The sequence below is a fragment of the Sceloporus occidentalis genome, unplaced genomic scaffold, assembly GCF_023333645.1.
Source record: "Sceloporus occidentalis isolate IW3139 unplaced genomic scaffold, rSceOcc1.0.p SCAF_1, whole genome shotgun sequence".
NCBI classification, from domain to species: Eukaryota; Metazoa; Chordata; class Lepidosauria; order Squamata; family Phrynosomatidae; genus Sceloporus; species Sceloporus occidentalis.
The window spans coordinates 108,705,757-108,719,707 of NW_028316981.1; the positions used below are offsets into that span (position 1 = coordinate 108,705,757).

Sequence of the window (13,951 nt, forward strand, 5' to 3'; positions counted from 1 at the left end):
AGGGTTGCCTTTTATCACTCTCTCTTTTTAATGTATACGCACAAATTATGATATGGAAAGCAGGATTACACTTGGAAGAAAGGGGAGTGAAAATTGAGGAAAGGAACATTAACAATTTAAAATATGCAAATGACACCATATTATTTGTAGCAAATAGCAAAGACTTGGAACAACTACAGATGAAAGTTAAAGAAGAGAGTGCAAAAGCAGAGTTACAGTATGTAATAAAGGCCCGTTATAAACGGCGTAAAGTACGTACCCAGTACGTACTAGGGTTAGGAAGGGGCGTGCTTTACGCACACCCCTAACCCTAGTACATACTGGGTACATATAAAATGGCGGTGCCCGTTCTACACGGGGCGCCGCCATTTTGACATTGCGGATGCATAGTATCCGGATGTTGCGTGGTGGAAGTGATGCCGTGAGTGCGCAACTAGCGCCTCGCGGCTCCACTTCTGGGGCACAAAAAGTGCCATTTTCAAGACTCTTTTTTGCTGCGTCTGGGAACCGCGCGGTTTGGCCTCTGCGGTTCCTGGATGCAGCGACCGGAGGCACCAGCAGACCGCCGCTTTCAGGCGGTCTGTAACGCGCCAAAGTATGTTATTTGTATCTCTGAAGGAAATCACACCACTATTTTTTTCTCCTTCAATAACAGGCTGTTTGACAAATCTTTCCTATGTAACTTGTGCAGTGAATCAGATGGTAGTCACTCTCAGGGGTTTGCATTAGCATTTTCATGGATCTGTAGCTTTTGGCAAAAAGCTGGCAAAAAACAAACAAAACAAACAGACAAATCTAATAGTACTGGGATGAGAAAACCACTACTGGAAGTGCCCTGTGTGTGACAAAAATGTAATTCTTTTTTTGTTGTTGATGATGAGTTTTTGTAGTTATTTTTTTCTTTGTACTTCACTAGGACCATATAGGCACACTTTACATGGTCCTGCTCTCCCTATTAATCTCCATCAGAACCCTGTAAATAGAATTGCCAAGAGATATGGGGGTCAAAGATCACCTGGCAAATGGGATGGCCAAGCAGATCTGAACTTGAGTCTCCCAATGTCCAGTTCTGCATTGTAAACACTATTCTACACTGGTTCTCTCAGATCAGTTGTATGAAGACTGAAACACAGTGGAGGAAAAATGCAACAATTATTTAGTGAATCTGCCTGATTAAAATACAAATTAGATTAAATTTACATAATTAAAATGTGCAATTAGATATCCAAATTTGAGTAACTGGAATATCTAGACTAGATGACCTTGCAGTCACTTCCAACTCCCCTGATTCCACAATTCTGTGTGTTACTGATTTGCATAACATATTCATATACTATACTTACAGTATACAGTCGGCCCTTCTTATACACGGATTTTTTATACACGGATTCAAGCATACACGGTTTGAAAATGTTCCAAAAAAGTATAAATTTACCTTGATTTTCCATTTTTTATAAGGGACACCATTTTGCTACGTCATTATATTTAATGGGACTTGAGCATACACGGATTTTGTTATACACGGGGGTTCTTGGAACCAAACCCCAGCATATAACAAGGGTCCACTGTACTGTTACATTGTCAGAATTGTATTTGTCTTTTTAATGCTTTATTAGTGCTGGGAGCTTTGAGTGCAGACTCACTGCTAGAAAAGTGGCTTATAAATATAGCAGTAACAATAACACTGTAAACAATGAAGAAATAAGTTTATATGAAGTCAAAATTAAGATGGCTGTGCTCTCTTACTCTATTTTGAAATACATGGAATTTTTAGCAGTTCAACATCTACAATTTTATGGTGCAGAAATGATGAACATCTTGAAATATTTGGCATGCAGGAAGCCCCATGGATTGTATATCAGTTTATTACATTAATCTCCTGCAGATTTGCACAGCATCTGCAACAAACTGTCTTTTGAAATGAGAAAAGCTTCCTTGCAGAACTGAGATGTAACTTGTATCCTTTAAGGGAAATGTGTTGTTGTTTACCTTCAAGCCATTTCCGAACTATGGAGACCCTAAGGCAAACGTATCACAAGGTTTTCTCACCCGAATTCAAAAGATCTACTTAAATAGCTCTGAATGTTGTACACGTTCAAATTCATATATATTCAAAGCATGAAACATCACTTCCTAATCAAACACTTCCAACATTGTGGTGTGTTTTTTTAAATCATCCCATTTTACTTCATTATGGTCACCCATACTTTAAAAAATTATTTTAAAGCTGTAACCATCAAAGGCTGATAGGACTTCTGTCCCTGTTTTAATCACACTGAGTGCAAGCCCTCCAAAGCACGTTTTTGGATCATGTACTGTAGACAAGCAAAGTTGAGTGGGGAGGTGAAGAAAGTTGTGCTATAATTGTGTTTGCTAGCATGATGTTGGATTTAAGCAATATGGACAATATCTGTATTAATTCTTGCTATTATGTCATTGTTGCATAAGACTTTTTAAAGTATATTTTTAAGTTATAAGGCAAGGAAGTAAAATGCCATTTGAAGTTATTTATTTTGACTGGCTTCTGATTTTCTGTTTGAAGAGAAAAATCTCACCATTCCAACAGGAAAAGAGTTTGTTCATTTATTTACTCTCATTAAATTTTGTACAAACTCTTGAGCCCATTGCACCAGCCTCCAGGCACAATTAAAAATGAATTGCTTCTCTTACCAACAGTGAAGAAAGAGACCTGACTGTTTTGCAAATCACTTTTCTTAAATAGGGTTAAAAACATTCTGAATAACATTTCTTTCTTGATAGTAGACAATAAAGGCTCTTTTTTCAAGGGTATTTTCTAAATCTTACAAAGACCTCTGAGTAACCAAGAATGCAGGAAAAAAGTAGAAAGATGTTTTTCCCTTCTCTAAAATTGCTTTTAAGGAAGGATCCAGGACAGAGCCAGCAAATTTCAGGCAAATCTGCTTAACAAGATACGGGATGGAAAACACTGTTAAAGCTAAAATTATTAAGTATAGAGAAGAACAAGGTTAGTGAAAAGAATCAGCATGGTTTTTATGAATGGAATCAACTCCTACTAAGCTTTTGCAGTATTTTAAGAGTGCCAAAACAGATATGGATGCAGTATGAGCTGATTACTATTGTGTATGTGAATTTTTGAAATGCATTTCTGTTCAGCCTACTTTGTTTTCAAATACTACAAGCTAAGATTTGTTTCAAATTAAACTGTAACGTTTAATCAAAGTATTGTTGGTTTTTATAGGGTAACATGCTCTGACAGCCAGCATGGTATAGTGGTTTTTGAGTTAGATTAGGACCCTGGAGACCAGGGTTTGGATCCCTGCTTAGCCATAGAAACCAACCAGGTGGCCTTGGGCAAGTCACACTTTCTCAACCTTAGAGGAAAGCAATGGCAAAAGACCCTCGGAACAAATCTTGCCAAGAAAACCCCACAACAGGGTGGCCTTAGAATAAGTTGGAAACAACCTGAAGCCACACAACAACTACCACCACCAATGATTTTGGCCCAAAAGAGATGGGCAAAAAGTGCTGCCTTTGAGGCGAACTGGGTACATGGCATGAAGACCTAGATTGGCTGGAAGCAGGGCCAAGGCTTAGATAATGCAGCCCACACCCAATCGCAAAAGGAGTGGGGAAAAACCACTTCTTGCTGGTAGTCCATTCCAGGCTGTGGCAGTGGCCAGCCTCAGGACCATGGCATTCAGTTGCTGAGGTCCCACGCCATTTAGGGCTTGATTGGGACTGGTCTCTTTGACCCCCTTGTTTTTTTATTCCTGGGGATTTTTTATTTAGAACGTGGCTCATGCTCCCCAACATGAAAAAAAAAAACCAACAACTGACATGAATATTCAACCACTTTGTTTTTATTTATTTTTCTTAAAATTTCCTAACATGGTATGGAATTTGGTGAGTCTTGGAAGAAACGCAAATTGTCCCAGATCATTTGAATTTTCCTGCTTCTTCTCTGAAGCCTTTCCGTACATTCGACCAGCAACAACAAAATGTAAGACAAGACCAGGATCAGACCAAGGCTATATCCAATCCAGCATTTCGTTCTTCACAGGGACCAATGCTTTTGGGAAGTCCACATACAGAATAGAAAAGCAACAGGCCACACTAAAATGAACACTACCATTTCCCTCCACTCAGAGGCATAATGCCTTTGCACATGAGAATATTCCATATAGACATAATGACTTCTAGTCATTGATAGAACTATTCTCCATCATTTTGTGTGATCCCTGTTAAAAACTATTGAAACTGATGGCCATCATCACATCTTGAAAAACTGAACTTTGTAAATTACATTATACACCCTGTGACAGACTTTATGTTCTCTGTGTCTGCTGCTAAAAGAATCCATTAGGTGACCTCCAATTGTAGTATTACATGTCAGGCAAAAAATTCTTATAGATCCACATCCATCTGCTGCATATGCATGCATTTGCAAACAGTTAGTAAAGGCTGTATTGACCTTCCTAGCTTATAATTTGAACAAACATCTTATAGAAGAAAAGATGGTACACGTGTTTCTTTTATTCTGATGGAGGTATAGCTATTTATGCATTTTCAAGGAAGCACTGTTTTCATCACCAGGTTGCTGGGTTTAATTAAAGCTCAGACCATTTGACAGTGAGCAGAAGGCAACATTATCAAGCTATTTTACTACCTGTTACAAAGATAAAGCAGTTAGTTATTAATGTCAGTAGGGTATCTTTCTCAAGCATCTTGCAGCATAAACAACAAAATCTTAAGGTACCTTAAAGACCAGAAATTGGACTTTTGTGGAATGACAAATGGGCTATAGCCCGTAAAAACTCACACCTCACCAGGTGTAAATTGAAAATCTCACCAGGTTCTTTGTCATTTGCAAAGTTCGATTTAAGCAGGTATGCAGTATTATTCCTTCTATTCTGACAGAAAATGTTTCAGAATGCCATCTCAGAAAATAAAGGTTGCTTCTTCTGAAAGCACAGTGGTGATGGATGAGCAACTGCTGTACTACACCAGTTGAAGATGGCTGTCTTTTCCACCAGCACAAATCATGGGATGCTGCTGGTGCTCCTGTATCTTGTAGTACACACATTATCCTGCCAAAAGGTACTTAAGGCAGTGTAATGATGATTAAAATAAAAGCAGCAGAGGAACTAAGAAGCAGGAGGTGATAAAATGCCTGAGAGGCATTCTCTTTGGCAGTTTTGCATATAATTCATTGTGGCAGAGAAGCATCTGACATGCAAAAGCTCTCACACACCAAAATGCAAATTGCTGGCTACAAAAATCAATTTGTGTCATGGCACATTGCTAGCATTTCTCATATGCTTTCAAGCATGAGGTGTATGACATAGCAATTAAAGAATTTGTACATCCTCTGTTGATAAGTGACAGAGCAAGATGAAAATCAGCTTGTATATCAGCTTGCATACCGTGTGTTTAGTTTTATTCAAACACTCAGTGTAAAGCTACATGGTATGTGAGAACTAAGACTGAGCTATTCCTAATACAATATACTTTCTAGTGTGCATGAGAGGATGCCCCATGGAATTGCAATGCCTCCTTTTGGTATTACCAATTAACACTATTCTGTAGCAAGGCCAACTAGACAATTTTAGCACATATTTAGAAAAAAAATAGTAAAACTTCCATTGCATGGAAAGTAAACATAGACTTAATTTACAAGGCCAATTGTTATGGTACATGTCTTTCAGGAAGCTTCACTGTAAGAGAAGAAATGAGTTAATCATAGGGAGCAGCCATTCTCCTAGTTTGGCCTTCAGTGCTGTGACTAAGGACATGTTAAGTGAACTTCACAGTACAATTCCCTCTCAACCACACACTGAGTAGCTGCAGAGCAAGTGTTCTCTTAATCAGATACCTACCTGAGCCCCTTTCTCTCATCAACAATAATAATATTAGCCCAACTCACAGGAATATTATAATTGTTATTGTTGCTAACTACCCTCAAGTTGATCCTGATTCATGGCAACTATGTGTATCTCCAAAACCCTGTGTATCTCCAAAATCCCTAACCCCCAGCATTCTGCTTAGGTCTTGCAGATTCAGGCCCATGACTTCCCTGTGGAGTCTAGCCACCTGGTGTATGTTCCTCTCTCCTATCTTCTACCTTTCCTAGCATTATTGTCTTTTCTAATGAGTCATGCCATCTTATGTTGTGGCCAAAGTACCACAGTCTTAGTTTCATCATCTTGGCTTCCAGGAAGAGTTCAAGCCTGATTTGTTCTAGGACCCACTTGTTTTTCTTTTTGGCTGTCCACGGTATCCTTAGCACTCTTTTCCAGCACCACATCTCAAGTGAGTTGATTTTCTTCTTATCTGCTTTCTTCACTGTCCAGCTCTCACATCCATACATGATGATGGGGAATACAGTGGATCGGATGATTCTAACTTTATTGCTGAGCTATATATTTTCACACTCTAAGATCTTATCTAGTTCTTTCATTGCTGCCCTTACCACTCCTAGTCATCTTCCAAATTCTTGACTGCAGTATCCATTCTGATCAATATTTGCTCCAAAGTACAGGAATTCTTTGACTATTTCAATTCCTTCATTATCTAGGTTGAATTTATGTAGATCCTCCATGGTCATTATATTTGTTTTCCTTATATTCAGCAGTAAGCCTGCCTTTGCACTTTCTTCTTTAATTTTCCTTAGTAACTGTTCCAAGTTTCTGATATTTTCTGCTAGTAGTATAGTGTCATTACATATCTTGGACTGTTGATGTTCCTTCCTCTTATCTTTACTCCTCCTCCTTCTGAACCTAAACCTGCTCTGCTTGTGATATTTTCTGGATACATTTTGAACAAACAGGGTGATAGAATGCAGTCTTGCCTGACCCTATGCCAGTTGGGAATCAGTCTGTTTCTCCATATTCTGACCTAACAGTAGCATCTTGTCCTAAGTACAGATTCCTCATCAGGACTATCAAATGTACTGGCATTCCCATTTCCACCATTATAATATATATCAGTGATGGCGAACCTATGGCACGCGTGCCAGAGGTGGCACTCAGAGCCCTCTCTGTGGGCACACATGCTGTCGTCCTAGCACAGAGTTTGCCAGAGTTTCTTACTAGAAAGTCAGTGGGACGTGGCAATTTGCAATAAATAAGTGGGGTCTGGGTTGCAGTTTGGGCACTCGGTCTGTAAAAGGTTCACCATCACTGATATATATGGAGCACTGTTGACTATCCAAAACCCCTATATACATGCTGATACATTAAGCTCAACAGAAGTGTGTGTCTTCCCTTGATATTGCTAATGACACTCTGTTGTTGCACATAATTGAAATTTTGTTCATTTATCTTTAGTATTTTGTCTTGGGAAGAAACTATAAATGCACTGGAACAAGAAACAATCATTCCTTTTTACAGCAAAACGTACTTTAGGACATAGGCATTAGCAACTTGAATTTGAAAACTATATACCACCAGAAGAATGGTATACATGTATAGCATGACAATCAGGATTATTAATTAGGTTTAGAGAAAGTAAGCCAGAAGAAGGACTGTGTGATTGTCCTTGGGAACAGTAACATTGATAGTCTGAGGAGAGTTGTATAGGAAACTGACATTGTAGCAAAATTAAAACTAAGAAAGTAAATTTACCAACTGAAACCAGTATCACAAGAGCATGAAACAATATTTGCTTATTTACACATATTCAAGTATCTTTTATTTGGAACACCTGTTTAATAAAGTTTTGATAGTCTTTTAGTAAAAGCTTGTCTGCAGTTTGAATATACATCCATGTTAGCAATATAAAGCCTTTTTGAAACAAAGCTTTTTAAAAGGCGTCTGTGATAATTTGGTGGCAGCAGTGGGATAAAAGGCCCAGGGTGCTGTCATCCAAAAAATATAGCCGTTTCCAGAGAAGTGTGTGTCACAATGGCATACACTAGACAATTATTAAGTAGATATCACATTAATATTTTCTATAAAAGTACTATGAAACAACCTTTTGATATGTATTTTAACATTATTCATGTTTACCTTTCCTGTCAAAACTATTCTTGTTCACCTAGGTCCATAAGTATTTTATATAAAATAAAATATAATTTATTGACCCAAGATTATTCTGAATTATTAATTGTGTGCACTTCACCTTAATGTTAAGACTGACTCTTTCTATAAGGTAATGTTGCTATCACTTTGGTTTTCAAGTAATGCTTTATGAACTGAAAAATTGCCCAGTCAATATGAATTTACCTTGTTTTTTAAAGAGGTTCCCAAGTACTATTTCCCTCATAGACTGCACTTTTTGCTTCTGTAGCTTTTCTGGTGGAATGCAAGTGTAAAATTCATACAAGAGTTGACTGCAAATAAACATAAAATAATAAAACACAGGTTAGATTAAGTTGATGCAGCATATTTTTTAAGAAACTACTAAAACATTATGATTTATACACAGTTAAATGCATGAGTGTTTGCCATGAAATTTTCAACCAGTTTATGAGAACAGACAGCACTGAACAGTGTTACAAATAAGGAACTTAATGGTGTCCTTTGCTCCCAACAAGGTAACTGAATAGTAGAGTGTGGTCCATACTATCTCCCCTAATATTCTACAAATGCAGACACAAAGACTCGCCTTCTATAAGGAGGAGGAGGAGGACTGACACAGCCAAAAGGCTTGGTGAAGCAGTGTCTAGAAGCGACAAAGTGCCAAGAAAGGCAAATTCAAAATTCCTCACTCTTCACCCTTCCCACTGCTCAAAAAGGTCCTGGTGCCCCTGTTCTCACTACCCCAGAAGAAGCAGGAAGATTCACTCATGGCATTCATGCTCTCCCATCAGAGAAAATAGCAGCAGTGGTGGCCCATGAAGAGCAGAATCTGATCATGGTAATCATTACTCCCACTACACTAGAGACTGGCTCCATCCATTTGGTTCCTACCATCTCCAGTCTGAGATGTGGTGGTTTCTTGCCCTGCCTCCTCACTAGTGGAAAAGAGGTAGGTGGTCTCTTCAAGAAGGAAGAGGTCAATATGCCCACACTATCATTCTCACTACCTCAAATCTATTTTCTGAAAGCAGAAAGTTCTGTGTCCTTCCTCTTCCTCTCTTTGAGCAAGTGAAAAGGATGGTCATCACTAGTGTGGGCATATTGGCCTCTTTCTTCTTGAAGAGGCCACCTACCTCTTTTTCACTATTGAGGCAAATAGGTAACACCACCACCACATCTCAGACTGGAGATGGTAGGAACAAATTCTGAAATAATACAGGTATGCAAGAGAGGAAAGACCAATCAAGAATTTGTAAAGAACAAATATGAACCAGGGAAAGTCATCATTTCATGGTACGAGGATCCATTAGAATCTTGTGGATGAAAATGAGCATACAAGCACATTCGTTTTTAAAGGGGGCAATAGGCATATTTCATAATAAATTAGGTACAATTAATGGTAGGGAGGTGGCAAATCCCCCTGCATATGTTAATGCAAAGGTACAAATGGGAATCATCTCCCCATGGATAAACTGTACTCGCTATAGGAATCCCAAATCCAGGAGTTGTGTCAGCCAGTTCTGGATGGGGTCACACTTCCCCTGAAGGATTCTGTTCGCAGCTTGGGGGTGCTCCTTGACTCGTCGCTCCAACTGACAGCTCAGGTGGATGTGACAGTCAAGAGCGCCTGCTATCAGCTTTGTCTGATACGCCAACTGCGCCCCTTCCTGGAGCCGAGGGACCTGGAAACAGTAGTACATGCACTGGTAACCTCTCAATTGGACTTCTGTAATGCGCTCAACTTGGGGCTACCCTTGTGCCAAGTTCGGAAACTTCAGTTGGTACAAAATATGGCAGCCAGATTGATCACGGGAACTTATAGGAATGACCATATAACACCGGTCTTGAAGTCCCTGCACTGGGTGCCTATTAGTTTCCGGGCAAAGTACAAGGTGTTGCTGATCACCTTTAAAGCCCTACATGACTTGGGCCCAGAGTACTTGAGGGAACGCCTTCTTCCCTATTGTCTGCCCTGCACACTAAGGTCCTCTGGAAGAAATCTACTACAGCCAAAAAAATCTAGATTAACGTCAGTTTCCCAGAGGGCCTTCTCTACTACTGCTCCTAAACTATGGAACGACCTGATGTGACAGAGAGGCTGACTAGACTGGTCAAGCCTACTGACCAATACCCCTTCCTTTTGGTCCACGTGGGAACTAATGATACTGCAAGACACAGCATTCAGAACATCAAAAGGGATTATGAGGCGTTTGGGAGGAAGCTGAAAGGAATGGATGTACAGGTTGTCATCTCGTCTCTTCTGCCAGTTGAAGGGCATGGTCCAGGAAGGGAGAGGAAAATAGCAGATGTGAACAACTGGCTTCGCAGATGGTGCCGCCGAGAAGGATTTGGATTCTTCGATCATGGGCTGCGGTTCCATGAGGAGGGACTTCTTGCAACAGACGGGTTGCATCTCACGCCAGTTGGAAGAAATGTTTTTGCCAACAGTCTCAAGAACTTGATCAGGAGAGCTTTAAACTGAGTTCCGAGGGGAAGGGAGACAATATTAAGGAAGGCGAAAGGGCTGGAGAAAATAGTCAAACTGACACAGAGGAAACAAGGCAAACAGTGCAAGGACCCAACAGTGGGAGGCAAAAAAACTTGCACAGGCAGCAAGTAAAAGGGAACCATGGTCTGCGATGTCTCTACACTAATGCACAGAGCATGGGAAATAAGCAAGATGAACTTGAACTCCTAGTACAACAAAGCAAATATGATATAATAGGCATCACTGAAACCTGGTGGGATGAGTCTCATGATTGGAATGTGGAAATAGAGGGGTATAACCTTATTAAGAGAAATAGGCCAAACAGGAAAGGAGGAGGAATAGCACTATATGTCAGAGATATTTACACCAGTGAAGAGATCCTGGACATCAATCATGGAAGCCAGGTGGAGAGCATCTGGATAAGAATCAAAGGGGAGGGAAACAACAAGGGTGTTACGGTGGGAGTCTACTACAGACCCCCAAGTCAGACTGAGGAATTGGATGATATCTTTCTAGAACAGATGACCACACAGTCAGAAAAGAGAGATGTAGTAGTGATGGGCGACTTCAACTATCCTGATATTTGCTGGAAGTCAAACTCAGCAAAATCCTTAAGGTCTAGCAAATTCCTCACTTGCCTGGAAGACAATTTCATGGTCCAAAAGGTGGAAGAGGCAACAAGGGGGTCAGCTATTTTAGATCTGATCCTAACCAACAAGGATGACTTGGTTAATGGGGTGCAAGTGGTGGGATCATTAGGTGGAAGTGACCATGTTCTCCTGGAGTTTGTAATACAGTGGAAAAGAGAAGCCAGGCAGAGTCAGACACGCATCCTAGACTTTAGGAGAGCGGATTTCAGTAAACTTAGAGAAGTATTGAGGGCGATTCCATGGTCAGAAATACTAAAAGATAAAGGAGTTCAGGACGGATGGGACTTTCTCAAAAGGGAGATACTGAAGGCACAATTTCAAACAGTTCCAGTGAGAAAGAAAAACGGGAGGTGTCTCAAGAAACCAGGATGGTTGACTAAGGAACTTTCAACCGAGCTAAGTTTGAAACGGAACATGTATAAGATATGGAAAAAGGGGGAAATCACGAAAAAGGAATTCAAAGAAATAGCAGGCATGTGTTGGGGTAAAGTCAGAAAGGCTAAAGCGCAGAATGAACTCAGGCTTGCTAGAGAGATTAAGAACAATAAAAAGGGCTTTTTTGGATATGTCCGCAGCAAGAGGAAGAAGAAGGAAACGGTAGGGCCACTGCGTGGAGAAGATGGCAAAATGCTAACAGGAGATAGAGAAAAGGCAGAATTACTCAACACCTTTGCCTCAGTCTTCTCAGAAAAGGCAAAGGGTGCTCAACCTGAGGATAATGGAGCAGAGGACAGAATAGGGGAATTTCAGCACAGAATAAGTAAAGAGATAGTAGAGGAACACCTTGTTAATCTAAATGAATTTAAGTCTCTGGGACCAGATGAACTCCATCCAAGGGTATTAAAAGAACTGGCAAAAGTAATATCGGAGCCATTGGCAATCATATTTGAAAACTCCTGGAGAACAGGAGAGATCCCAGCAGACTGGCGAAGGGCAAACGTTGTCCCCATCTTCAAAAAGGGGAAAAAAGAGGATCCCAACAATTATCGTCCAGTTAGTCTGACATCAGTTCTAGGAAAGATTCTGGAGCAGATCATTAAACAGAGAGTCTGTGAACATCTAGAAGGCAATGCCATAATCACAAAAAGTCAACATGGGTTTCAGAGAAACAAGTCATGCCAGACAAATCTAATCTCTTTCTTTGATAAAATTACCAGCTTGGTAGATGAAGGGAATGCTGTGGATATAGTATATCTTGATTTCAGTAAGGCCTTTGACAAGGTTTCCCATGACATTCTTGCAAACAAGCTTGTAAAATGTGGGCTAGACAAAGGAACTGTTAAATGGATCTGTAATTGGTTGACTGGCCGAACCCAAAGGGTGCTCAACAATGGCTCCTTTTCATCCTGGAGAGAAGTGACCAGTGGGGTCCCACAGGGCTCTGTCCTGGGCCCAGTGCTATTCAACATCTTTATCAATGACCTGGATGACAGAATTGGGAGCATACTTATCAAATTTGCAGATGACACCAAATTAGGGGGAATAGCTAATACCCCAGTGGACAGGATCAAGATTCAAAATGACCTGAATAGACTAGAAAGCTGGGCCAAAGCTAACAAAATGAAATTCAACACAGAGAAATGTAAGGTATTGCACTTAGGGCGGAAAAATAAAATGCACAGATATAGGATGGGTGACACCTGGCTGAATGAAACTACGTGTGAAAGGGATCTAGGAGTCCAAGTAGACCACAAGTTGAACATGAGTGAACAGTGTGATGTGGCAGCTAAAAAGTCCAATGCTATTTTAGGCTGCATCAATAGAAGTATAGTGTCTAGATCAAGAGAAGTAATAGTGCCACTGTATTCTGCTTTGGTCAGGCCCCACCTAGAATATTGTGTCCAGTTCTGGGCGCCACAATTCAGAAAGGACATTGAGAAACTGGAGCGTGTCCAAAGGAGGGCGACAAAAATTGTGAAGGGTCTGGAAACCATGCCCTATGAGGAACGACTTAGGGAGCTGGGGATGTTTAGCCTGGAGAAAAGAAGGTTAAGAGGTGATATGATAGCCCTGTTTAAATATTTGAAAGGATGTCATATTGAGGAGGGAGCAAGCTTGTTTTCTGCTGCTCCAGAGAACAGAACCCGGAACAATGGATGCAAGCTACAGGAAAAGAGATTCCACCTGAACATTAGGAGGAACTTCCTGACAGTAAGGGCTGTTCGACAGTGGAATGCACTTCCTCGGAAGGTGATAGAGTCTCCTTCCTTGGAAGTCTTTAAACAGAGGCTGGATGGCCATCTGTCAGGGATGCTTTGATTTGGATTTCCTGCATGGCAGGGGGTTGGACTGGATGGCCCTAGTGGTCTCTTCCAACTCTACAATTCTATGATTCTATGATTCTATGACCTGCCGGAGGAGATCTGTCACATTTCCACTCTGACAGCTTTTAAGAAAGCACTCAAGACAGATCTCTTCCAGCAGGCCTTTCCAACTTAGTTACCCTCCCCAGATACAGAGATATTGTCCCCTCATTTGTCTATACTTCCCCGCCTATGTTTCTGCTTTTTAAAAAAATGCTTTTAATGTTTTTTATACTATTATTGTTTAATTCTGTTTTAGTATTGGGTATAGGGGGCGGTAGGTCTAGGGTTTGATTTTTAACTGTATTGTAATTGATGTATTTTATTGTTGTAACCCGCCCGGATTCTTCGTGATTGGGCGGGCTATAAATACATCATCATCATCATCATCATCATCATTATTATAGTATAATTTTAGAATTATATGTTAATTAATAATTTTATTCCCTTTACTATCTCTTTACTTCATAAAAAATGGGTGAAGTGAAGACAACCTTCTCATCTGTGCCT

The 13,951-nt window shown here is 40.3% G+C and overlaps 1 protein-coding gene across 1 annotated transcript in view; it reads right to left on the bottom strand.

Annotated features, from left to right (window-relative positions):
* Nucleotides 1-13,951, bottom strand: part of LOC149321946 (dedicator of cytokinesis protein 2-like) — a 348,354-nt gene that overhangs the window by 265,446 nt on the left and 68,957 nt on the right. Inside the window, exon 22 of the mRNA XM_089520310.1 lies at nucleotides 8,205-8,311. Coding sequence (XP_089376436.1) covers nucleotides 8,205-8,311 — 107 coding nt within the window. The remainder of the gene's footprint in view (nucleotides 1-8,204; nucleotides 8,312-13,951) is intronic.